The sequence below is a fragment of the Eublepharis macularius genome, chromosome 5, assembly GCF_028583425.1.
Source record: "Eublepharis macularius isolate TG4126 chromosome 5, MPM_Emac_v1.0, whole genome shotgun sequence".
NCBI lineage: Eukaryota > Metazoa > Chordata > Lepidosauria > Squamata > Eublepharidae > Eublepharis > Eublepharis macularius.
In genome coordinates this window covers 68372267-68398024 of record NC_072794.1, presented here as the reverse complement: position 1 = coordinate 68398024, position 25758 = coordinate 68372267, and the positions used below count along the sequence as shown (strand labels likewise).

The 25758-nt window shown below is 40.1% G+C and overlaps 1 protein-coding gene across 1 annotated transcript in view; it reads left to right on the top strand.

Moving 5' to 3' along the window:
* The window catches only part of MSH4 (mutS homolog 4), a 76217-nt gene that overhangs the window by 4742 nt on the left and 45717 nt on the right, over positions 1-25758 (top strand). The window contains exons 3-6 of the mRNA XM_054981586.1: positions 6222-6385; positions 7497-7607; positions 12023-12138; positions 17354-17527. Of these exons, the coding sequence (XP_054837561.1) occupies positions 6222-6385; positions 7497-7607; positions 12023-12138; positions 17354-17527 (565 nt within the window). The remainder of the gene's footprint in view (positions 1-6221; positions 6386-7496; positions 7608-12022; positions 12139-17353; positions 17528-25758) is intronic.

Here is a 25758-nt window from a genome sequence, read left to right as displayed (position 1 = left end):
TTTTTAAAGACAAGAATGGGTTGCAACGTTGTAATGTTCCTGCACTTTCTTCCTGGCTTTAAAAGCCAGGAAAAGATTAAATGGCTGCTTTTCCCTCCCTCCCAGGCATGTTTCAGACTTTGCTAAAGAGGAGGAAAAAAACCAAGCATTTTGCACAGCCCTTTGGAAACAAGCCTCTGCTTCCTGGGAGGAGATTAATCGGCAGCATTTTAACCCTTTCCTGGCTTGATTTAAAAAAATGAGAGTGGTACATGTTTTCCCCCAGAACTCTGCCACCAATTGCCTCTCCGGTGGGCAGGGGACAGCCCAATCAGCAAAAAGGGGGGAAGGGTTCCAACATTGCAAAGTTACTACGCATGCTCAATCTTTTTTAAAAAAGTGTGACGTGAATTGCAAGGCCCCAAAAGCCCAAAATTGCACCGAGGTTTTGAAATGAAGCACAGACACCAAATCGAAATTGCAGTGGACAGTGTGAAATGAACAGGTGCAATGCCGAAGCCACTGCGATCGGGGCGAATGCTCATAAATGGCGGTTTAAACCGTAAGTGCGAAAAGGGTCAATGAGACCAAGACAAACAAATCTTAGAGGAGGGAGTATCAAAGTTTTGTTGCCAAAAAAGTTAGTCATAAAATCATAAAAAAGTTTCTTATCAATCCATTCTTTTATACCTGGAGCTACATGCTTCTTCCAGTACCCAGCAAAAACCATTATAGCTACCTTAACTAAAAATGCAAAATAATATAATGAAATTGTTTCTCCACATTAGAAAGGTCATTTAGTAGAATATTTCAGGTATGGGAACACATCCACCATAAGATAAAAAATACAGTGATTTCATTCTTATTTTCATCTCTGTGTTTGACTTTATACTTGTTTTCAAATTTCCTGCTGCCATACTATATTGTGTTTTTTCACTGAATATCCTGTTGTTCATTATGGTACAATATGGTAGTGAATGTTCTAGCTTGTTGATTATATTGTATCTCACTTGCACTATGTAATCCACCTTGGATCTCAGTGAGAAAGGTGGACTATAAATGAATAAATAATAAAATAACCATTCATACCCCACTTATCTCCCCAATGGGGACTGAAAGTGGCTTACAATATTCTCCCCTTTTCCATTTTATCTTTACAACAACCGTGTGTGACTAGCCTAACTTTCGCATCAGAGTGGCAATTTGAACCCTAGTCCAAAACTTTTGGGAAGTCATTAAGTGGACAGGGCAATAAATAAAAGATGAAATGGACCAATAAATAATGGTCACAGCCACTTTGACAGATATACAATCTGTCTCCAATAGGAATGTGTCCTCCAAATGTGCCATTGACATCAATTGAAATCTCATTTCTGTGAATGTTTTACCCAAGTCTGGGAAAAAGATACTCTGTAACTAAGAAGATACATGGTGATCTCTGCCAGTAACAGGAGCAGTAGTTATTCTGTTTGAAACGAATTCAAGGATCTGCTTATGGAGCATCCACTGGAATCTATAAACAGCGTCCTGTTCAGGAGATATTGCTTCATTTTAATGTGGCAAGTCTGAGCTCAATCCCTCCCCCAAGAGTCAGTTACTTTGAAAGTTTTAAATCAGATATTTCATTTAATGTTCATCAGTACCAGATAAGCATTTTCTCTAAGTTCAATAGAGGGAAGTCACTTTTCAGCTCTCAAATAGCTAGCAGGGTCCCTGGAGAAACCGATAGGAGACTTTTGCAGAAAATGTTCTGCGAGGACTCCAGTGGTTCTATATTACCGATATACCAAATCTCAGATCTATAGCACAAATATGTTGAGAGTGAAGCACAGTACAGAGTCTCTGCACTGAGTATACCAGTACTACAGAGGAGGCAGTGAAGCTAGTAAAGTAGACAGGTCAGATACCTCGGTATCCAGTTTCTTGTCTCTTCTCTTACTGTTTCTTTGGTCTCAGAGCCAAATTACTCTTTATGGTGGCCTCAGGTCCAATCTGTGGGCCGCTGACACCATTTTAGAAGAGAATTTAGCCATTTAGAAATTGCCATGAGGTTCCAGTCCTGATCAGGCCTACAGCACAGTGGCACCATGCAACCTCCCCTCCTCCAGCCATTTCAAGTTTCAAAATAGTTGTGGGGAACAGCTTTTTGGCTCTTGAAAAGGCGGTGGAATAACAAGATTGCATAGTGCGGCTGTGCCATAGGGCCAGTCAAGCTCAGCCCCTCACAGCAAATTTTTTAAACATGAATTATCCTGTAAAATGGCATTGATGGTCATCAGTTGGATCCCTGGCCACCATAATATGTAGTTGGGTTCTCAGATTGCTATTCTAAGGTAGGAGTTCCCAATGTGGTGCCCATGGACACCATTGTGCCCACCGAGATCTCTCTTGGTGCCCAGCAGGTGTTTTTAGAAAATGGTCAGGGCCAGGTGGGGCTTTTGCTAAGGATGGCTTCTGATTGGCCATTGGAGATTTAATTGGTTGTGCAGATTTTTAAAAACATTGCTTTAGCAGAAGCTTCTTCCACAGCACAAAGATCTTCATTGTGTGACTGAAGGTAAGCTGAAGCACCCATTTTGTGATTGGCACCACCTCCTGGAGCAGCCATTTTGTGACTGTGCCCACCACACTGTGTCAGAATTCCAAATGACCCTGCAGGATCAAAAAGGTTGGGGACCCCTGTTCTAAGAGACTTCCTTGCTTCCTGCTACCTTCCAGGTTTGCCCAATTTTAAAGAGATCAATGAGTGTGCTCTCTGAATCTTCATCCTTAGATAGATAGCTAGAATGCTTCTCTCTCTCCTTCTCTATGTTTTTTTTAACAAGAAAGAGTATCCATTTCTTTTCTAATGCAATAAGTCTCATTTAGATTTTATTCTAAAACATCCTTCCTTCTGCTTGTGCATAGCTAGCTCATGCTTACAATTTGGGTTCCTGCTTTCCCCACTTAAATCTGAAGGGCAGATGCCACTAACTACCCCTCTCCCCCGAGTTAAAAAAAAAGATCCGCTGGATGTCTTGTAAAACCACCAGTTTAAGTACATCCAAATGTATTCTTCATTTAAGGTGTTTGTTAAAATGTATTTCCAAATATTTGAAAGTTTTGCTCTATTCTTTAGGGGCAACCACCTGTCATCCGCTTATAGTTATTCCATCTTTCCTCCCAAACCACAATTTTGGTTTCAGAATAATCAGTAGTGTTCCTTATTACAGAAAGTTGGACCTAGCTAGCATTCATTAAATTCATAAGAATCTAATATAAAAAGTCACAGATTTCCCCATATGTAGCCCACTATATTCCTCTCCTCAGTATCCCAACAGTAGGAGGAGCATGAAACAGCCACAAAGAGACAGCTGTGTTTACAAATGAGGACCATTTTATAAAGAGATGGTCATCTTAGCATGCTAAAAAGTTTACTGAGCTTTCTTAGAAAGTCCTTTTTCTCAGAAAAGTAATAAATCTGTGATATATCACTTGGTTTTTACAGTTTCTTATTAAGGCATGACTCCAGCTTTTTAGAGGAGGCTTAAATATTAGCCCATAACTATGAAAATGTTAGTTGGTGTTCATCCTGATTCATCAGCAAGCTTGACACTTTTCATTTAAAGCTCTGTTGCAACTATTGGTTTCTCTCGCTGCAGGTATTAAATTATTTAGCAATATTACACTATATGTATCTGCTGGTGTGAGTAGTCACAGTTGGTATCTCTTCCATTTCATTGCCTTTTAATCTCATTGTTTACAGTTTTAAAATCTGTGTCATTGTATATATCTGCTAACCTTTCATATACCAAAGGAAATAGGCTCCAATCCACAAAAGCATATGGTGCAATAAATCTGTTAATCTTTAAAGTGCAACAAAATGCTTTTTCTTTTGCCATTGCTCAAATGGACAGTAGAGGGCAGTGTAAGATAAACAATATTAGAATTCCTTGGTAATTTTACAGCTAGAAGATAAGATTTTGTTGTACTAGTACATAGAAACAAAACAGGTTTTAATGCGAGGTAATAATAATTCAATAACTGTAGGAAAACAAGTAGTTAGAGTTTTAATATATTTGTTTTTGTAGATCTATAAAATGATCCTAAGAAAGGATTTGTAACATGAGAGACACGATCCTAAGAACAGTCCCCCCGCCCCCCCCATGCATAGTTTTTGAAAAGGCTATAGGAAGATTATTTAATTAAATTTTTATTTAGGATATAATTTTTATAATTTTCATGCTCAAATATATTCCCTATAAATAATATCTACATTTTATGAAACATATTCTTTTATGTTTACAAAAGCCAGGGGGCACAAAAATCACATTGAGGATTTCCCTCTTCCAAACACCCGTTTGTTTTCCTCCCAATAACCATCCCTTTTCTTCTTTCCTCCACGCTCTCAAACATCCTTGCATGTCCTACTCCCCCCTTCCAAACATCCTTCACAATTTGTCTTTCTCCCTCCCAAACACCCTTTCCAGTTCCTCCTCCCCCCAAAAAACCATTCTTCCCTGTTTGTGCCCTTGTGGGGGCATGCAGAGGCAACATGTGGGTCTGCAGTGGCCTGCAGCAATTACTGCAAGGACAGGAAGAGGCAAGATGTGCTCCCTACCCGTGGAATGTACTTGGCTGTTTGCTTTTGGAGTAGCTGGTAGCCAGGATGGCCCTGCTCCTCCAGCACTAGTGGCACACCACTTCCGATGCAGCCATTTGTAACTCCAGGTGGGTCATTTGGGGTGTCTTGCTGCTACCTAGTTTCTTGAGGTCATCCACTCCTCCTATGGTCTGCACATGCAGACCAACATGAGGTGGGTTATTTTGGGGAGAGTTAATGCCCCCTGTTGTGATAAGGATTATTGAGTAGGCCCTCAGATATCAAACTGGCCTGTAATTTACCTTTTATAATCCAGACCTTGGAAAGTGGCTCTCCTCTCAGGAATGAAGGTACAATAAATACTGACAGGGAAGTACACCATTTGCTCTAAGTGACATGTCTCCTTGGGATATTTGTTATATCTAACATCCTGTGATATATAAAAGTATGTTCTTCTGGTCTTTTGGTGCTATCATAAAACCAAAGCCATGAGAAACATGATCATCGTATGGGAGGGCAGGTTCATCATGGCATCAGGGAAACTGGTCCTAACCCCTAGGAGGGAGGTAAAGTATCTGATGCCTAGGGTTGCCACGTTCCCCTACACCCCCCCCCCCCAGACGAGAGATAGGAAACCCGGCACTTACCTTCTCTTCAATGGTTGTGCATGTGCAAAGCGTGTGCGTGCACTCCCGGCCTGCATGATGAAGTTACTTCCGGGAAGTGATGTCGTCATGTGGGCCGCTGGAGGGCTCCCACTGTACTTAAGATTACAATGTTCATACCCTTCTCCTTCGCCTCTTGGCCTGTCTTCACAGGGTCCTAATCTGTTTCTGAGCACAATTCAGGGTGCTCCTGGGAAGCTTAGTAGGGTTGGCTAGGATGGTTGACCACTAAGGAAGAGGAAGGCTTATCTCTTGCCTTGAACACCCCAGCACCCCATGGATGGAGTCACCCTGAGTTGGTTGTGATTTAGGTATGTTTGAGGCCAACATACCTGAAGGACTACCTACTCCTTTATAAACCTACCTGACCACTGTGCTCATCTTCCAAGGCCCGCTTCAGATGTCCCTGCCTTCTGAAATAAGGCAGGTGAAAATCCAAGAAAGAGTCTTCATTGCAACAGAGTATGCTACTCTCCTTGGCGAGACTTATCTGTCCCTTTTTGTTGCCATCTTCCACATGCAGGTGAAGACTTCTTTGTTTCAGTTGGTGTTCCATCAGTTATCCCTCCTTCCTCCCCAATGTTTTAATTGTTTTAATGGTTTTGTATATGTATTTTAGCTCTGATTTTGTTTTAATGATGTTTTTCATTGGTTTTAATGGTTTTTAAGATGTGATTGTATTATGTATGTTTTTAATTTATTAGCCTCTTTGGTGGCCCTTATGAGGGCAGAAAAGCAAGGTATAAATTTTGTTAAATAAACAAAAATAAATATCTATATTAAGCAAAGAGGTGAGAAGCTATTCTGTGTTATTTTGCCTATTTATATCCTGCCATTCCTCATGGCTCAAAATACAATTTAAAACATACAAAATAAGAATCCAAATAACCTCCCTTTGTGTGCTCTTAAAATTACATGATTTGGGGTGGGGTTTAAATTCTAGCTAGGATTCTAGCTAGAATGAGGATTCTGATTTGTATCTGATTATTTTACAGTTGCATCATCTTCGTCAGTATCAGTTCATAATGCTGCATCTGTTATTGTAGCTGTAATAGAAGGGAGAGGTCTTGCCAGAGGCGAAGTGGGAATGGCAAGTATTGACTTAAAAAATCCCGAAGTTGTGCTATCTCAATTTGCAGACAATACAACATATGCCAAGGTAAATCTTAATGTATCTTTTTACTACATAAACTGTTTCATGTCCTCTTGTGCTGAAGTCAGAAGGAACTCTTGTCACAGGATTTTACCTTTTATTATTTAGGCAGTGCATGCGAGCTTCACAGTAAGAAAAAATGCATGCAATTAAAGAGTTTTATATTTTTTGAAGTCATTTTTAGGTGTATCACCTTGGTGTCACTAAGTTTTCAATAGTTTTTACATACGGGTATTTTTTACTTCGTTCTGTATTTTAAAGTGTGGTCACCTTGAAAATCTTTTAAAAATAGAAAGGCAGAATATAAATGTGCTAAATAATACTTAAATAATAAGTTGATCAAAAAACAGTAAGGACGAAATGATAGAAATAATCTTACTTTTGAAAGAACTGGCCAATTAGTTATATCTTTTGTTTGTGATTTACCTTTGTATCTTACCCAACCAACAAAGATAACTTATACATTCTCAGTCACTATTAGCACTCAATAATGAGATGGTGAAAATAAATTATATATTTGCTATAATTAATATTTTAATGTATTGTTGATATCTAAGTGAGACCTGCAGCCTTCACTCATTCTGACATTAATGACACCTCTAGAACCTTTACTGTTCAATTATTGTGTTTTAATTTGTGGATTTCACCTTAAATCTGTTACAAAGGTAGGGGATGCAGTTGAAACCTATCTTAGCCTTTAAAAGTCTTCATAGATTTGCCCACTTACCTCTGTCCTCTCTTACCTCTTACCATCACCTCAGTTGTCTGAAGATCCTGCCTTTGCATCCTGGAACTGCCTAACTGGCCTTCCTGGGTGCTGTCTCTTTGTCTTCCTTCAAATCCAACCTTGTTCATGAAGCTTTCGGCAAATCCTTTACTGAAACTAAACTTAACAATATGTAACTGAACAAAGTGTATATTCTTCTCTTTTTACCCATGTGTCTGTCTTCCTCCAGTTCCTCTGTTACCTATCTCTCTTTGAATTTTTAGATTATTGAGGCAGGGAGCCTCTGTAAAGCACCATGTACATTGATGGCGCTATATAAAAATAATAATAGTAACTTGATGTGCTTTAAAAACTGTTGAAATACATATTATCTCTCTTTATATTTTCTAGGTTATCACAAAACTCAGAATTTTAACTCCCTTAGAAATAATAATGTCAAACACTGCATATGATGCAGGAAATGCAACAAAATTGTTCAGCTTGATAACTGAAAATTTCAAGGTATATTTGAACACATATTTGACTTTCACTTATTTAACTGATTTTTAAAGACTATGGTTGGACAAGTCTTTAAAAAGTCTCACTCTCTTTGTGTAGAAATAAAATATGAGTGATATAAAGAAATAAAATGTGAGTAATAGAAACAACAAATGTTTTTTGAGTACTACTGTAACTTATATACAGTTATAAGAGAGTTATGTTTGGCTATACCCTGCCTTCAAAATATTGGGTGCATTTTTCTGGCCTTATAGGTCATTGTCAACGTGATGACTTTTCTAAGTTTTCAGCAACATTTGGAAATGCCACTGAGAAAAAGGTTTTCTTGAATTATACGTTGGCTTAAATTTGGAAGCAGACTGTTTTCTTGGAACCAGTCATTGCATAAGGACTGTGGGCTTAATCCAGAAGCAAACACACAGAGCCTAGGTTATATCTTTGGCTGGGCAGAAGGAAAATCAGGGGGTCTCCTGCTGGACTCCTGGTCAATTTCCCATGATCACGGCATGCCTGCTTGCTGGGATTTTTGTGAAGAATACTGGACGAGGAAGAATTTAGTCTGAACTATATTTTAAAAATGTATGCTCTTCAGCTCAGCCAAAGGTTTGCAAAATGCCTTTTGGTTTGTAAACTTAAATTATTCGACGATGGGGATTCTAGTTTATTATATATATATATATTTTAAGGAGCAGATGAAGACTGCAGTCGGGCCACCATTTGTTTTAGAATATTTCCATATTGGCAACATTCTGAACACCCAAACTGCTTCTTATGCTCCCCTAAAGCTAAAGATATATTTGTAACAATGAGTCAGGTAAGACCATGGTTTGTTCTAACCATGTTAATAATGTATTACATGGGTTAAAGTGTCCAAATAATCAGTCAACTGTGGGGAACACACAGTGCTCGTGGAAACACCTATATGTGGGAGCAGAATGACCCATATTATAAGACCGATTTCATAAAAAGAAAAGCATTAATTTTACTTCTACTTGAAAATCATAAAAATTACTATAGAGAAAAATATTTAAGCAAGAAAATATCAATTTGACAACTTGTGAGTAAAGTTTTGAAAAACAGAATAATCTTATTCTTGTTTCCTTAAATATAAAAAGTCAGTTCTAATGTTGGAAAATAAGAGACAGGTAAATAAAGTTAACAGAATTTAAATTCCATATACTTAGGAGCAGGGTTTTTTTTCTGGGAAAAGAGGTGGTGGAACTCTCTAGAGGGAAATGAGGAAGAAACACAGGATTCTTTGAAATAATATTATTTTCACGCACTATTGCCAAGTGTTTTCAAGAGGTGCCGGAACTCCGTTCCTCCGTTTTCCCGCTGAAAAAAAGCCCTGCTTAGGAGGTAGATAGTTGCTTGCAGCCATGTTTCTCCAGTTGGCCCACTTGTCTTGTACTGTTGTCCTGAACAGAGCACTCTGTGTGCATCAACAGAGGAAAAACTAATTATTTATCTACCCATGCTATTACTTTTACCAGTAGTAAGAAGATTATTTCACCACAAATCATTCCTCTTATAGCAAGTGTGACAGTTATCTATCAGGAAGTCAGTGAAACAGACAGGATTAGGGTCTCTGAATACTTGGGGTACTCTACAGGTGTGGAAAGAGATTTGTAAATTTAAAAATACCCCCCCCCCCCAGAAACTAGCCTGGTGTGAGGGTTGAGCATGGTCATTTCTCTTAGAATTTTGAGAGCAGTGGAATCAGTTAATGAGAAAAAATAGAGAAATTGACCTGTTTAACCCCCTAAGATTTTATAGTATCTTGAAAAAGGCGATGGGGTTGGGGGGAAGGAATTCCTTCAGTCATTTACCACACCCCCACTAACAATTGCTGAACACCCGTATTTTTCTTTTCACTATCCCTTTATATACTCAAAATCACCCTCACACGTTTTTGTTCCCACATGCTACTTTTTCCCCAAGGGATTGTGACTGCTGTTTGGATAGACTAATGCCTTTAAAGACTTTGCATATGTGCAAATAGCACATAGCAGTGTGCTGTTGGCATACAGAAGCTTTAGATGTTTGGATTGAAAAGTAGCTGCAAGGTTAGAAATCCTAAAAGAATTAGATGTGTGATAATGGTTATGATGATGCACCTCAAAATTACTAGGAATTAAAAACCAACCAGAATCTGTATGCTGGCAATTAAATTAGTAATCTTTAAAACTTTTGCATGAAATTAGGAGTTTAACCTAAAGATGTGGGAACAAAGAAATAAAATTTTGTTTTCTACTTCTTTGTCTCAATGGCTTGGATCTCATAGTGAAACTCTATTGATGAAAGGTATTTCCATCAGTGGAATGGGACTTCCTTGCCTCCTCCCTTCCACTGCTATGCAAATTGATCTCCCAAAATTCTACTTGTGGACAAGTCAGAAGCCTACAGTGGGAAGGGGAAATTGGTAAAAGTCATCCCCCCTTCTGTTAGCAGAAATCTTTTGCGTGATTAACCTGATAGCATATTTTCAATTTTAACCTTGGTATTCCAGGGCAATTGGTTGTGTATGAAACAGGATGCTGGATAAGATGTACCACTGGTCTGATCCTAGCAGGGCTTCTCTTACGTCTCTTATGTCAATTGCCCTGTAATGTTTGATACCCCCATATGTGTGTTTGTGCATGCATGTGTTTATCTGGATTGTATGGAAGTTGCCAGCTAAGGCCAGTGGGAATGGCTAAACTTTGGTTCAGTAGGATTCAGTGTAGTGAGTCTGGCCTAGGTTACAACATGCTGGCTTAGCTAATTAACACCTGCAAGTGGTCTCTGAGTCTCTAGAGAAAGGACCTTGAAGACCAGTCTCAGAGTCCTATCTATCCTCCCTGAATGTTCTCATAGCAGTAATGCTAATTAGCAGCTCTGCCCTGATTGGCTCCTGAGTTGCCTAGTGATACACTGAGGTCTAGAAGAGAAGGCTTCTCAGTACACATTTACACCTACCATTCTCTACTCTTTACCTTGGCAAGTCTCCATGCTGCACCAACCAAGCATAGAGAGGGCCTGTATGCTACCAGATGGGTAAGATGAACAATCATTGGATGCCAACCAGAGATGCTTAAGTTAGTAAGCTCTTAAAGTTTTAGATAGGCAGATTTTAATTTAGCAACAATAAGGTTTATTTCTTTTAAATTTGTTGCCTGTTTGTTTGAGTATTTTCATGTTTTGCAATGCTCTCTAAAGTAAATAAAATATGTTTTAATCAAGCTGTATCTGGAATGACTGACTGAGGCATGAGTACACCCTAAGAACAAGGAGACTGGAGGGCCAAAGCCTCAGGGAAGGCAGAGCTCTCAGTCCAACAAAGTTAAAGGGTAATGCTTCTCACCTGCCTGACTGTTGGAGTGACTTGTTTTCAGTCCCCAAAGTAGGAAGTATTGGGTGGCTTACCCTACAAGGGTGTACTGTGATTATGTTGGGGTACTTTTTACCTCCAATTGCATTGAATAGGGAACTGAAGTTAGTATACAGGACAGCATGATTTGAGTCCTATGGCACCTTGGGGACCAACAAGATTTTCAGGGTATAAGATTTCAAGAGTCAAAGCTCCCTTCTTCATATAGGCTGTCTGTATCTGAAGAAAGGAGTTTTGACTTTCGAAAGCTTATACTCTGAAAATCTTGTTGGTTGATCCTTCTCCTGCAAACTAACAGAACTATTTACCTGATAGTATACAGGATGAAATTGACAAAATAGTATTTTCTTAATTTGCTTATATTTTCTTCTTGCTGCCTTTAATATTGCCCTATTTTCTTTACTGCCAAAGGGGAATACTTAATAAAGACTTTGGGGGGGGGAGTAGCTGGTGACATGCTTAATGGAGCCCCTAATTTTAAACAAACATCTGTAACTTACTTGGTGGTGTATTTAATCCCCCCATGCCAAATTAGTAAAATACATTTGTTGTTTGGCCAAGGTTTTAAAATAACAATAGCTTTTGTGCAAAGCAACCTGGAAGTAGAAGGGGACAGTTAACTAAATAAGGCATGGGTTTTCCAAGGCAGATTCAGAAAAATATTGTTACAGAAACAGTTAATGAAGGCATTCCTTTAAAAGCACTTGGGATTTGATATGGAAACTATGAACAGAGAAATTGCATGCACCTTACACTATTTTCCACTGTATCCTTCAGATTGCATTTTAGATTCAGAGATGCTTTAGCAGCAGCTTATGTTGCTGTTTTGGAAAGCTATAGAAAATGCTTAAAACAGCTTTGGGCTACTTGCTATACATGTAATCCTCTGAATCATAACTGTAGAGTAATACAAGAGGATTCCACCAAAACTGTAAACTGTTGGATGGAAAGATCCTTGTATTGTTGATTTCTTGAACGATTTAAGGCACGTTGGAAGGAATGATACTGCACATTGTAAAGGATTTCTATATCTACTCTTGTTTTCCAGAATGTGACTTTTACTACAGTCCAAAGAAAATACTTCAATGAAACTAAAGGCTTGGAATATATTGAACAATTATGTATCCCAGAATTCAGCACTGTCCTCATGGAAGTTCAGTCTAAGTACATGTCTAGTAGAAATAATCAGTTTCCCATTGGTCTTTTCCACACTGCTAATAGCTTTACATGAAGTAGTTTGAAAGTCTGCTTATTAGGCTTCTTGAAATTAGTGATCTAAGTATTTTAAAAGGTATGGGATATATTATATTAATATATAGTGATAAAACCCAAGATTATATACATAAGTGTAGTTACTTTTTTATTTTTACTCTTTATCTTGGGGAGCTGAATATTTAATATTGTTTGTTTCACGTGCTTCTATAATCATTTCCCCAACTGGAGTGCCATTTACCAGCTAGTTTTCCTTTGCCATTTTTGTCCCTTATATTTCCTAGATCAGATTATTCGACAGTGTTAGATATTTATTCTGCAATTCTGTACATAACAGTTTAGGATTAAAAATGACTGGTTATATCAGTACAATCTTTTGAATAATTATGGGTAGGAATTACAGGTGCGTTGTGATTCTAAACAAGTTACACGACAGTAAGTTGAATTTTAAACCATCATATATATTCCCAGGAATTTATTATCTCATTAGCTTTGTTCTGGATGACTCTTGTCAGGCCTGATTCAGATATAGACGTGCATTAGGAAGCCCTGAGCAAGTTAGCTTTCCTATATCAAATCATTTAACTCCTGGCAACAATAGATAATGTTTTAGGTTTGTTACCAGATACTGTACACAAGTGATAAAATTAGAGTCTCTACTGCCATTCTAAACCTTTATTACTACCACATAGTTGTTCCGTATTCTTAATATTGCCTCAATCAACAGAAAATCATATCATCCATTATAACAGCTACATAGATCATTAAAGGAAAGCAATTATATGAGTCCAAAAAGTATCTTACCTAAAGATCAGTAGGTCCCAGGCAAGGAGCCTCTTCTAGAAAGAAATTCCCAATCAGTTCAGCTTCTCATATTTGTAGGGTTTCAAAACCATTTTCTTACAATAACCCACTGCCCCACTGCCCCACTTCATAGGGCACAGATTCTTGTCTAAGTTATTATCTTACAGCTTCAAACACCAAAGTTATCCATATTTGAAACATCTTCTTAAAGTATATAAAAATTGTTAGTTTATTCTTGCTATATTTTATCTTAATAAAGTCACTGTAAAATTAGTGATTACAAGTTTTTCATACATATGAATAACTTTTGGCCCTCAACCAATACATCCATCCTTGAGTAATATACTTCTATGAAGTTAGACATTCTTGTCATTCTCAAATGCTCTTTGCACCTGGGCTTTAATATTTTGTATATATTGATATGAGTTAAATGGCTCTTCTAATCTACACAAGGCCATACAACTAATTTAGTTCTCTGTTTCATGCCACTCTCCAAGGTTGTTCTAGTCTAGACCACTAGACTCCCTTTGTTATGAGGCCAGGCTAGCCCTGTTTCTGGGTTCAAAGGCATCTGCTATGATTTTCTTGATCAAAGCCAGCAACTCTTCTCCTATATTTCTAGCTATATCCAGACAGCATGCTGTTAAACAATATAGTTTGCTTTAGTGGGACATATTGAGAAGTGGGTGTTCAATTCTCAGTAGTTCTTTCTGTTCAGTTTTGTGATAACTCCAATTTATTTGTTTATTTACTTACAAGATAGACCCACCTTTCTGCTCTAATCAGGGCCACCGAGGCAGCTAACAGATAAAAACTGCACATAATAAAATTTAAGTTTTATTATGCTGTTGTTTTATACATATGTTTTGTGTTTTCTTCCAACAGAGGGAGTACATGCAGAACTTGTGTTTATTGAAAGTAAAAAAGATACAAAGCTCTTCCTTGTCCTTTGATACAGTTTTTCTACATCATTATTCAGTCAGCATGTCAAAGTTCCATTCCATTCCTGAAATTTTTGCTTAAACCTTTTCACTTTATAGAGTTTTGTTACCAATTCATACAATTTTATAATGATTGGAACACTATTCAGTAGTTGCTTTAAATTTATTTAATTACAAAGTTCTATTGCTAGTGTGTAGATGGGTACATGGTTTTCAAAATCTTTGCTGTTTATAAAGCTTTCACGCTACACTCGGAAGCTTTGTCTGCTTCAGAGAAGATTCTACAGCAATAATGCACATTTTCTCAGAACCTCGTTTAGGCTCTTGGATTACAGGAATTCACTTCATATGAATCATACTCTTCTTCAAGAAGCTCTGATGATTTTAGCCTCTCAGTTTTGTGAAGTAATTAATGTTGAATGATAAGGAATTGCCCAAAGCCACCAGTGAGCTTCCTGGCCAAGTTTGGATTTGGAGTTTCCACATCAAGCCGGAGCTTCTATATAGCTACAAGTGGCATTTCCCGATAACTTCAGAATGTTAAAAAAACCCCTATGTCTAACTAATTATTTGGAGCACTGACAAAGTTGTATTCTCCGCTTGTTTTATCTATAAGCATACCATTAATTTCCTTTATTATGTCTTCATCGGTGACAGATGGTGCCTGAACATTTGGATATATCCACAGGGAAACTGGAGGCATTCTCTAAAATGGGCAAGCATAAGACAAGTATCTGTAAAAATGTCAGATGGTGCACCACTTGCAATTTTTTCTTTACTTTGTCCATATATAAGAATTGTTTTGCTGAAACAGACCAAGGTCCAAATAGTCCAGAGTTTGGTTTCCCACAGTAGCTTACAAGTAGCTTGGAATGCTTACAAACAGAGCGTGATAACAATCCTCTCCCCCCCACCCCCCACCACACACACCATTTTGTAATTAGAGGACTTTGAACATTTATTATGTCCAACAGCTGCTTTTAAAAGGCTATCTTTCACAAATTTGTGTTTTTAAAAAGCCATCAAAGCTAGTTGCTAACACCAGTTCTTATGGTAAATATGCATTCTCCGAAAACTACTTCTTGTCTATGCTGATCCTGCTGCCAGTTAGTTTTATTGGATGAAGCCCTGTTAAAAAATGATGACTGGTGTGTGTGTGTTTGTGTGTGTAATCTCTTCACTCTCTCTACACCATTTTTTAATACATCTCCATTATGTCCTCTCTTTAGTATTCCTTTCTTTCTAAGTTAACAACTGTTTTTAATTCAGTTCTCATTGGCTGCTTCTGCATGACAAGAAACCGTCTCCACAGTGCATTGAATGAACACACATGAGCAATTGAATGCATTATGGAATTCTGTGACTGTTTTGGTGGTACAGGAGTGGCCCCTGATGAAGTGGGTATTTCGTGAAACAAGCTCAAAGAACAAGCCGGCAGCTTGTAGGGCCCGGGGAACCCTTGGTGGGGTTTTTCCCCTTCTTTTTCCATCTTGACTTCCACCTGGATTTGGAGACAAAAGAACAAAACATTAGCAGTCAGTTCACTTTCAGCTACAACGTCGCACTTACCTGGAGTTGTCCACTTGGGAACCCCCTTGGCGTTTTTGGGGTTCCTTGCTTCATTTGATTTGCATTTTGAACCCACTGCATATCAATTAGAGGGAGTCTAGAGCTCTTCAAGCAAGAATACACGCTAATAGAAAGACTTTGATAGCTCTATGAGACTACCTCGAAGGGACATTGTTATATTTATGTCTGTACTTTGGACATTGAATTATGTGTATATGATTGTACTTTGTAAATAATTGTGTATAGCACTTTTTGCCACTGAGCTCTCTAAAAAATAAGTAACTTTTGTTAATTATAGAGTCTTAGTCTGTTATTCACAGTAAGCAAGTGCTGTTGTTTGGTGAGCTGCAAATGCAGAGGCATGCACATTGGCAATGGGGCTTTCATATGTGGAGTTTTCTGTACATTCAGTTTTTTAAAAGCCTTTCAATGGCAGCATGAAAAAAATGCAAGGAAAATGGTGACTGCAAGGGGCTGACTGAGGAAAGTGTACAGAAAACTCCATGTGTGAAAGCTCCACAGGAAACTGGAGCTATGAGCAGAATTTTATAGGACAAAAAATTGCACACCGTTATTTCCAGATAGTATACTAGCATTCTAGGATATTCTTTCCAAAAAGACCAGAGTAAAGGAGGTTTGCAAAAGAGCACATTAAAGATGCTTGGTCTGGAGACCAAATTTTATGAGGAAAGGTTGAAAGGACTGGTGTGTTGAAAGAGCTGGGTATGTTTAGCTTGCAAAGGAGATGACTGAGAGGTGATATAATAGCCCTCTTCAAGCATTTGAAGGGCTGTCACATAGAGAATGGAGCAGAGTTGTTTTCTGTTGCCCCAGCAAGTTACATCAAAACAATGAGTTAAAATTAAAGCAAAAGAGTTTTTGGCTAAATGTTAGGACACTTAGAACAGCTAGAGCAGTTCCTCAGTGGAACAGACTTCCTTTGGGAGGTGGTGGGCTCTCCTTCCTTAAGAAGAGGCTAGATGTTTGTGTGACAACTATGATGATTCTCTGACTTAATATGAATATACACCATTCAAAAGAGGGAGTGCATGAAGGGATGAGCCAGTTCTTGGTTCTTGTGGCCCTTTCTAATATGCCCAGGGTAATGCCGATCGCCACTTTAGGGTCAGGAAGACATTTTCCTCTAGGTCAGATTGGCCAGAGATTCTGGAGGGTTTTTTTGCCTTCCTCTGGGTATAGAGTAAGGGACACTGAGGGAAGTGGAGGGTAGCTGTGAATTTCCTGCGCTGTGCAGGGAATTGGTCTAGATTATTTTTGGGGTCCCTTTCAGCTCTAGGTTTCTATGATGGGGGACATCTGGAAACAGGACAATTATAGCGCAACATTGTGTGAAAGCTCCAAGGAAAAATGTTTCAGTTTGTAAGCAAGGCAGTGAAAACCTCCATACGGAAGCAGCATTTGCAAGATTTAATTTCTTTAAGTTAGATATATACATCTGGTCTGTGTTATTTGATTTTTTTATTGTTAAAATAGAAGTGGCAGAATTAAAGGCCAGCTTTTCCAGTTCTAGTTTATACACAAGAGAGCAATTCTCAAACCTTTCCTGACTTTAATTTAAAAATTATATTTACTTCTCAGGTCACTGAGCCTATTATTATTTCTATCTAATATTTCCTCAAAGCAAGTGGAGATTGCCATTTTCCTAAGTAGGACACAATAGTATTGGTCTTACAGTGCCAATATTCAGTTTTGGACAGTCATTTGAAACCTTACACCAACCCAAATTAAGTAAATTTTATTGCTGCTACCCACATAGATGGATGGAGACAAAAGGTTCCAAAAGTACAATACAATAGATTTATTTTTCTGTATTTTGTCTTCTTGTCTTAAAGGTATTACTGCCTGGCAGCTGTTGCAGCTGTGCTGAAGTATGTTGAATTTATTCAAAATTCAGTTTATGCTCCTAAGTCACTTAAGATTCGTTTTCATGGAAGTGAGCAAACAGCAATGATTGATTCAACATCAGCCTTAAATCTTGAATTAATAACTAACAACAGAGATCCTAGGTAAGATATTTTGGTCAAATTGAAGAGGAAGAGAAAGGAATTTAAAATATATATTATCATATAATACTGTCAGATATGAATGTAAAATATATCTACATACACACACAGTCACCTAAATAGTTTGGATCCGGCCAACTTTTTCAGACAAATCTCAATTCTACTTCTTTCTACAGTCCCCATCCCATGTGAGTATCATACACAAAATACACCACTTGTAAAAATAATTATATAAATACATGATTATATAAAAACTTGGCAATATAAATACAAAAGTGTGGGCTTTCAAGGTTAGAAATAAAAGCAGATGTTACTCCTTTGCACATTCCCTGCGGATTCTACAAGCCGTGGCTAAAAATCTGGCACTAGCCAACGTGATCTGGGGATTGGCACCTAACAGGAGCTTATTAGTTAGCTCTGTGTCAGAGAAGCTTGAAAGCTTCTTCAATGCAGGTTGGATATGTTTTATACGTATTTCGTGGTAGAACTTACAAGCAAGCATAAAGTGCTCAATTGTTTCTACTTTCCCTGCCTTGCATGGACAAACTCGCTCAGCCATTGGGACCTTCTTATAACAGCCTTCAAGTACTGCAGATGGAAATGTATTACATTGGGCTAAGCCCATCCCATGTGGCTTTTGTCCATGCAGATCCTGTGACCTTCTGCATAGCCTTTTTAGTGATCAAATGGGATGCTCTCTTTCCTTTATCACCAATGGAAAAACTGGTTGGATCCAACCTATTATATATGCCTCTTTAGATTAGGCGTTCTCCTTCTGAGGCGGAGGACATCTTGGGTGATTCCCACCATCCAATCAGGGAAGCAGGAACTAATTTTCTTCCTCTTCTGGTGTGGTCCCTTTTTGCTGTGGATCGGGCCCCTTTAGAGGCACTGCGGAGCGCAGGAGCGCTCCTGTGTTCTCCACAGCGCCTGAAAACGGGCCTGTTTTGCCATGGATTGGGCCCATTTTGAGGTGCTGCGGAGCACAGGAGTGCTCCTGCACTCCGCAGCGCCCCAAAACTAGCCCGTTTTGCCGTGGAACAGGCCCCCTTGAGGCGCTGTGGAACGCAGGAGTGCTCCTGCAGTCCTCAGTGCCCAAAAACAGGCCTGTTTTGCCATGGATCAGGCCCCTTTTGAGGCACTGCGGAGTGCAGGAGCGCTCCTGCGCTCCACAGTGCGTCAAAATAGGCCCGATCCATGGGAAAATGGGCCCAAAATGAGCCCGATTTCGGCCAAAATGGGTCCATTTTGAGGCACTGTGGAGCACAGAAGTGCTCTGCGCTCTGGGAGCCTTCTGGTTTGGCTAATGGAGAACTGACGTGGATCCAGGGAGCTGGACCATCAAGAGTGACTGTTTTGGGCAGGCCAGGTGCTCAGATCACCGGCTGCCACTCCTCTACAGGTAGAAGAGGAGCTAGAACACTACGAGTCCCGGAGGGAGAGTGATCTTGGCAATGGGGAAGGTCCTGGATATAGGATTTCCCTCATCACCTTGAGGTCCCCTCGGAGAAGGGCAAGCTAAAGTCTCTGCAGTACTCTTTGAGTCATTTGTTTGGCATAAGGTCTCCAGAAACCAAGCTTCAGAACCAGATTTGGCCAATTGGAAACGAAGGAGGCAGCACAAAAGACCCAAACGGAACAAATTGAGGTAAAAGATCTTTATCTTGCTTTCGGACTTAAAATGAGAAGAGGAATTTAATCAAAAGTTAAAATTGTGGACTGAGCTGATAGAACAAGAAAGGAGCAAGGCATCTTGAAGGAAAAATTGAAATTTGACAGACTATAAAGTGTAAACGAAGTGAAAATAATTTTTGTTTACACATACCTGCGGTTTGGAGAGAGATAGCTGGCAGTCAGAAAAGGGAGGAGGTGGAGAAGCTGCGGAGCAAACATCGCGAGAGAATAGAATGCAAGGAGAACAGCGAGTGGAACTGCCTAGAGAGGCTTAATCTGGAAAGCAAGAAGAAGGAAGGGGAAACAGCAAGGGAGACCGCGGAAGGAAAACAAAAGAAACAACGCAAGATATAGCAACAAGAGGACAAGAGGAAGTGGATACCCACCATTCCGGAAGAGAAAAGGATGAAGCAAGCTACTATAGAGACTCTCACTATAGAGACTCTCACTATATCTGGTGAGATTAAAATAGTTTGAACTTCTAAAATAAAAGATAAAGATATCTGGGGCGGGAAGAAATCTAGTGAAGAAGTATGAAGGAAGTGGAGAAGGAATGGCAGGCTGTCATAGGATCGGCTATAGAATCGCTGGGGGGAAAAATTACAGAGGGCTATGAAGGATTGAGACAATCTATGCAAAAAATAGAAGAGAGCTTAATTAAAAATATAAAGGATTTACTAAAAGCAGAAATGGAGCCAAAGAATGAGCTACAAGTAACAAAGCAGATAACTCAAGGAAGGGAGCAAAAAACCACCGATTTGACACCGAGTTTTAAAGAGGAAGAACAAGTGTTTCAAGATTGTGTGGCATAAATTGAGTACAGAGCTACAGATATCAAGCAGGGAAAACACGACATGCTGGGAGAAACAACGCAGAGTGCGCAGGAACAAATGATTGAAGTTTTGTCAGGACGTTCAAAGAAGCAATTACAAGAGTTAACAACAAACATGAAATACAGAACCAACTCCAGTTATGTTCAACAGAAGAAGTTGCCAAGTGATAAGATTGTTCAAGTGAAAGAGAAAGCCTGGAAAAGAGACATAAACATAAGATTCAAGTTACAAGAAGGAATTACTTAAGGGACTAAGCTTTTAGCTTTAAGCTACAAGAGTTTCTTAGGGGATGGAATTCATGGTTAAAATGTAAAGTTAAAGGAAATTAATAATCTAAGATAAATGAACAAATTGGAAAATATAAAATGTAGAGTTAAATAAGTGAAGTGACAAGAAAATAAGGAGAATAAAATTTTAAAAAAAATTTATGGGAGGGTAAAATGTCAGTTAAATTTATGTGTAAAAGATATGGAAATTACAGAAGGGATTTTTTGAAGGAATAAGTTATTAATTTTAAATTAAAGTGTTTTCTTAGGGATCAAAATTAAGTAAAGTGTTTGGATTGGGAAAATGTAAAAGTTAAATTTATTTGTAAAAGAGATGGAAACTATAGATGGAATGATTTGAAGAAATAAGTTTTTAGTTTCAAGTTAAAGTGCTGATTAAGGGACTGAAGTTAAGTATATGTAACTGGTTAAAGAAACAAATTGTAATAGGTGGAAGATTAGATTTAAACTGTTGTATAAGGGGGAAATGAAAAGATTGATAAAGAAGAATCAATTTATGTGGAAGTAGGGGGGTTCTGATAGAATAAGGGTAGTCTATTGATAATTATAGAAATGTAGTAAGAAACAATAAGTTATAGGGACAAATGAAAGTAACATAGAGTTAACAATAAGAAATAAAGGAGTCATAGTGCTGTTGGGAGTCTACATAGAAACGGGGAGAGGGGGAGGGGGTCGGCTGCATATATGAATGTATGGGGAAATATGTTGTAAAAATATTGGTAAAATGTATGTCAACCCATCCAATAAAAATTTATTTCAAAAAAAGAAGTGCTCTGTGCTCTGCAGCGGCCCCAATCTGGGCCCAAACGGGCCCAATCCTGGTGGCTGCTGTGCACGGGAGCACGCAGCGCCGCAGGGGAGCGCGCATGGAAGGTGCGCCCCCCCCCGCTGGTTAGGTAAGTGGGTGCGGGGTGTGGGGAGCAGGGGCGGGGAATCCCCTGCCCCCACCCGGAGGACTGGCATCCCTTTGTGTGGGATATCCTTTCTTCAGTTCTGTTCCTGCCTCCAGAGAGAGCAGTCTAATAGCAGACTATCTCTGCTACTTTCTTATTAGGACTTAATGTTTCTCTTTCCCATTCCTACCCCTTTGCTCTTCTCTTCCTCTAATCTTTTCTGTTGTCTTTCAAACTCTGTTGTCTTAAACTTTCACAGTTCCTCCATATCTTCTTGCTGTCCTCTCCTGTCTCTTACTACACTCCCTGGCTGACTGAGACTATCACGGCAGCCATTTGGGGCAACCGCCTACAAGATGGATGCCTGGGATTCTGAGGACAGCTTCCTAAAGACAGAGAGAAATGCTCCCCTGTATTTGCATCGAACGCAGTGGGGATTGATGAATCCAGTGCCGACATGCCTCCATGGCTTGTACGTGCTCCTGGCAACAAGTCAGCACTGACATGCCTCTGTGGCTTGTGTGGTCTCCCAGCTACAAGTTGGCCTTAAAGCCACAGAAGAGCTTCAAATGGCCCATCCCACTGAGCGGGAGCCGGAAGCAACTACGTGTTCTGCTCTGCAGCTGGAGTTGGCATGTTACCTCAGCCCAGGCTTTTAGCGGGAAAAGATGCCAGGAATCTCCTCAGCTCAGTGAATGCACTCATGCCAACCTCCTGGCTGGAGATTCCACAGCAGGCTTTTTCCCTTTGGATCTAGCCCTGCCTTTACAACAGAACTCTCTCCATCAGGTGGGTAACATATGAAGGGCACAAACCTGCCTCTGTCTTTGAGCTTTTTAACTTCCTAAGTCTAACCATGAGGGAGGAAATATATAATCTCTGCCAGGCTGAAACCTCTGTTAATAGTAGTGTGGCATTTACCTCCTCCTCTCCTTCCTCCACGGGAGAGGAGGTGGCTCAGTGGAAGAGCTTCTACTTTGCATGCAGAAGGATCCAGGTTTGTTCCCCATTAACTCCAGTTAAAAAGATAAAGTAGATGATGAGAAAAACCTCTTCCTGAGACCCTGGAGACCTGATGCCGGTCTGAGTACACAACACTGACTTTGATGTATCAATGGTCTGAGTCAAAATAAAGCAGCTTGTAATGTTTAACAGGCAGGTATTCCCACTGAGCAGGAGGTTAGCCCTCAGAGAGCATCTATAATGACAAGAAGAAGGAAGAATTCCTTCAGATGTGGAGGAAGATATTTTATCTGTGCCAGAACAGTCAGCCTAGCTGTCTGAATTTGAGGTCTACCAATATTTACTACCTAAGACATTCTCAGCCCTAGGGCTACAGGAATTACCCTTAGGGAAGGAGGACCCTTAGGGAATACCAAATCCAGACCCAGGGAAATAAGAGTCTCTTAGGAAAGGTTCTTCAGAAAAGGTCCTCCCATTTCCAGAATATTTTGGGAGACTACTCAAGGCTGAGTGGCTTAAACCATCAGCCAATAAGCAATCCCTGAACGTGGTAAAAAAAACTGTACTCACTATGTTTCTTTGCTAATGAGATGTTGCAGGAACCTATGACTGACACTCCAGTGGCTACACTTCAGTTATTTGGGCTCCTGACAGAAGACAGACAAGAATCAGTCACAAATAACTTAGACAAGAAGAGAGTGGCCGTGCTGAAGAGAACTCAAGAGACCATGGCCATGGCTATTAAGGCTACAGCCATTGCCTCCAGAGCATCAGGAGTATGGATCAGAAAACTGATCCAACTTCTCCCATACAACAATAGATGCCCCCCTTGAAGGGGCAAACAGAATTTTGAAGGCCAGTACCTTCAAGGCAGACATCATCCTGAATGCACTTACATTTTCTTCCAGGCCTGTGGCCTTGGCAGCAGTAACAGGTAGGCACCCTTGACTAAGAGCATAGACAGCAGATTCACACTCTAAAAATACTGTCCTGCCTTACCACTTTCAGAGAGACAAGCTATTTGGGGATGCCCAGGGAAAGATCTGACTTGAGACCCAGGACAAAAGAAAGTGTTGCCAAAAACACTCAAACAATCTGAGAGGCGATCCCTTGGCCCTCAGCCATTTTATTCACATACACTCTACTAAGGTCCAGGCAGGATTCCAAGCAACCATCCTGGGGTTAATCTAGACAGCCCTTTAATAAGGGAGGGGGGTCGTTTCAAGAACCCACTTGCAGTATAATGGTTAAGCGACTGAACTGTGATGCAGTACTGTACTGGTTCAAATCTCACTACTGCTGTGAACTTACCACATGGCTTTGGGTAAGCCATTTCTTTCAGTCCCAGCTCCCCAGCTGTATTGTGGGGGTAATGCTTACTTTGTCCCAAAATCAAACAGACAGTTCTCCACACCTGGAAAGAGATCCAACCTTGAGAACAAGATCTCTAAGACAGAACTCGCAAGCCGCCCCTGTGAGAGGCCAACTACTCTTCGTCATCAAGCCAGGAACGACATGCAGGCAGAGGTCGGACCTTAGAAATATTTACAGATGCAAACATCACAGGTTAGGCACATCTTCCTATCAATGTCTTGGAAATGTGACTGATTTGTCTGGCCCTGTTTCAGTTCAGAGATCAGATAGTAAACTCACAGATCCTGATCTGTATGGACAAGGTCGCAGACAAGACATACATAAACAAGCAGGGGGGATCCAAGACCTTGAGGCAGCACAAGGAGGTGACAAGGATATTTACCTGGAAGGTCACCTAGCCTCGATCAGAACTGAACGCATCAAAGGCATATACAGTGTCCAGGCAGAATGGCTGAGCAGGTAGACTATTCAACAAGGGGAATAGTCCCTTAAGAAAGATCTCATCCAATGGATAACATTGCACTTCGCAATATCTCCTATGGACCTGTTTGCGTCCCAACACAATCATCAACTACCAGGGTACATGGCAAGGTTTGTTTCACCCACAAGCAGATGCCCTGACATCACAGTGGCCATTAGACCTCCTCTACACATTATCACCCTTACCAGTAATACTTAAACTCCTGAGAAAGATTAAGAAACGGGGAGTGAAGTGCTAGTGATTGCCTCTTGGTGGCCCTGCAAACTGTTTTTCCACACTCCAACAGATGGTGGTATCTCCATTTCTCATCCTACTGACCTCTCCAGTCATGTTACAGCAGGGACTGATTTGGCACTCTCATTTAGACTCACTCTGCTTAAATGTGTGGCAATAGAAAGGAAAACCTTCCTAAGATGGGGATATTCCTGAGAGGTGGCCAACACCCTCTTAGCATCCAGAAAACAGTTCACGGTCAGAATTTACAATTCCTCTGGGAAAGCCCTCACTCAGTGGGGCAGGAGTAAAACTCTGAACATTTTACAAAGCCCTGACCAAACATCTATTTGAACTGATCAAGGAGGTTCCTCTGAGAAGACTGAGAATGTAGTCCATCTTCCTCATTGTGCTCATGTCTGCCAGAAGAGTCTCAGACTTAAGTGCACTGTCAGTCAAACCTGAACTCTATCTTTCACAACAATAAGGTGATACTTCATACTGTCTCCACTTTCTTCCAAAAGTCTATTATAAATTCCATAGTTTGCAAGAGATAAGGCTACCATATTTCTACTTGTATGCTAAATAGCCTAAGGAGAGGCTCTGGCACAACCTACACAACAGAAGGATGCTCAAGGCCTATCTGCCCTGAACAGTTCAAATCAGAAAGTCAGACTTACTGTTCATCAATATATCTCCCCTCAATTTGGGGAAGAAAATGCCTTCAGCAACCATAGGTGCCAATAGCAAAACATACACTATCGAAGCTCACAAAGTTTTCATTGTAGAGATTCCTAACGGAATAATGGCTCACTCTGTGAGGAGCACCACTACCAATGCAGCATTACACAGGAACACTCCTGTAGAAGAAGTCTGCAAGGCAACAACATGGTAATCGGTCTCGACCTTGGTGAGATGCTACAAATTAAATCTATATGATTCAATGGACACCACCTGCGGTAGAAAAGTACTGCAGTGCATGATCTCGGACGAGGACCACATCCCACCCAGAAAGTGGAAACTGCTTTGGGAGCACCCAAGATGTCCTCCGCCTCAGAGGGAAAACGGACCTTTGGACACTTACCGTGAAGGGTACATCTTCGTCCACCTCTACTCTGCTGCGTCATTCTTCTACCTCCTTCGGGTTATGCTTTATTTACAGTATATGTTAATGCAACAAGTGTTTTTTCTTTCAGTATTGACAGTTGCTGGATGATAAATTCAATGTTACTGCTTTGTGGAGTCACCTGAACTGAAGATAGGTTGTCCGACACGCCAAACAGGCAAAGGAAGAAAATTAGTTCCTGCCTCCCTGATTGAATGGTGGGAATCACCCAAGATGTCTTCCTTTCCTCAGAGGAGACGGACCCTTCATGGTAAGTGTCCGAAGTGGGCACCATGTGTCCCTTGGGCACCATGTGTCCACTAGGATTTTAGTCCAGTGGCACCTTAGAGATCCAACAACACTTTTATTGGCACCCACCAAGTGTTTTTCGAAAGTGGGTGTGATCAGGTA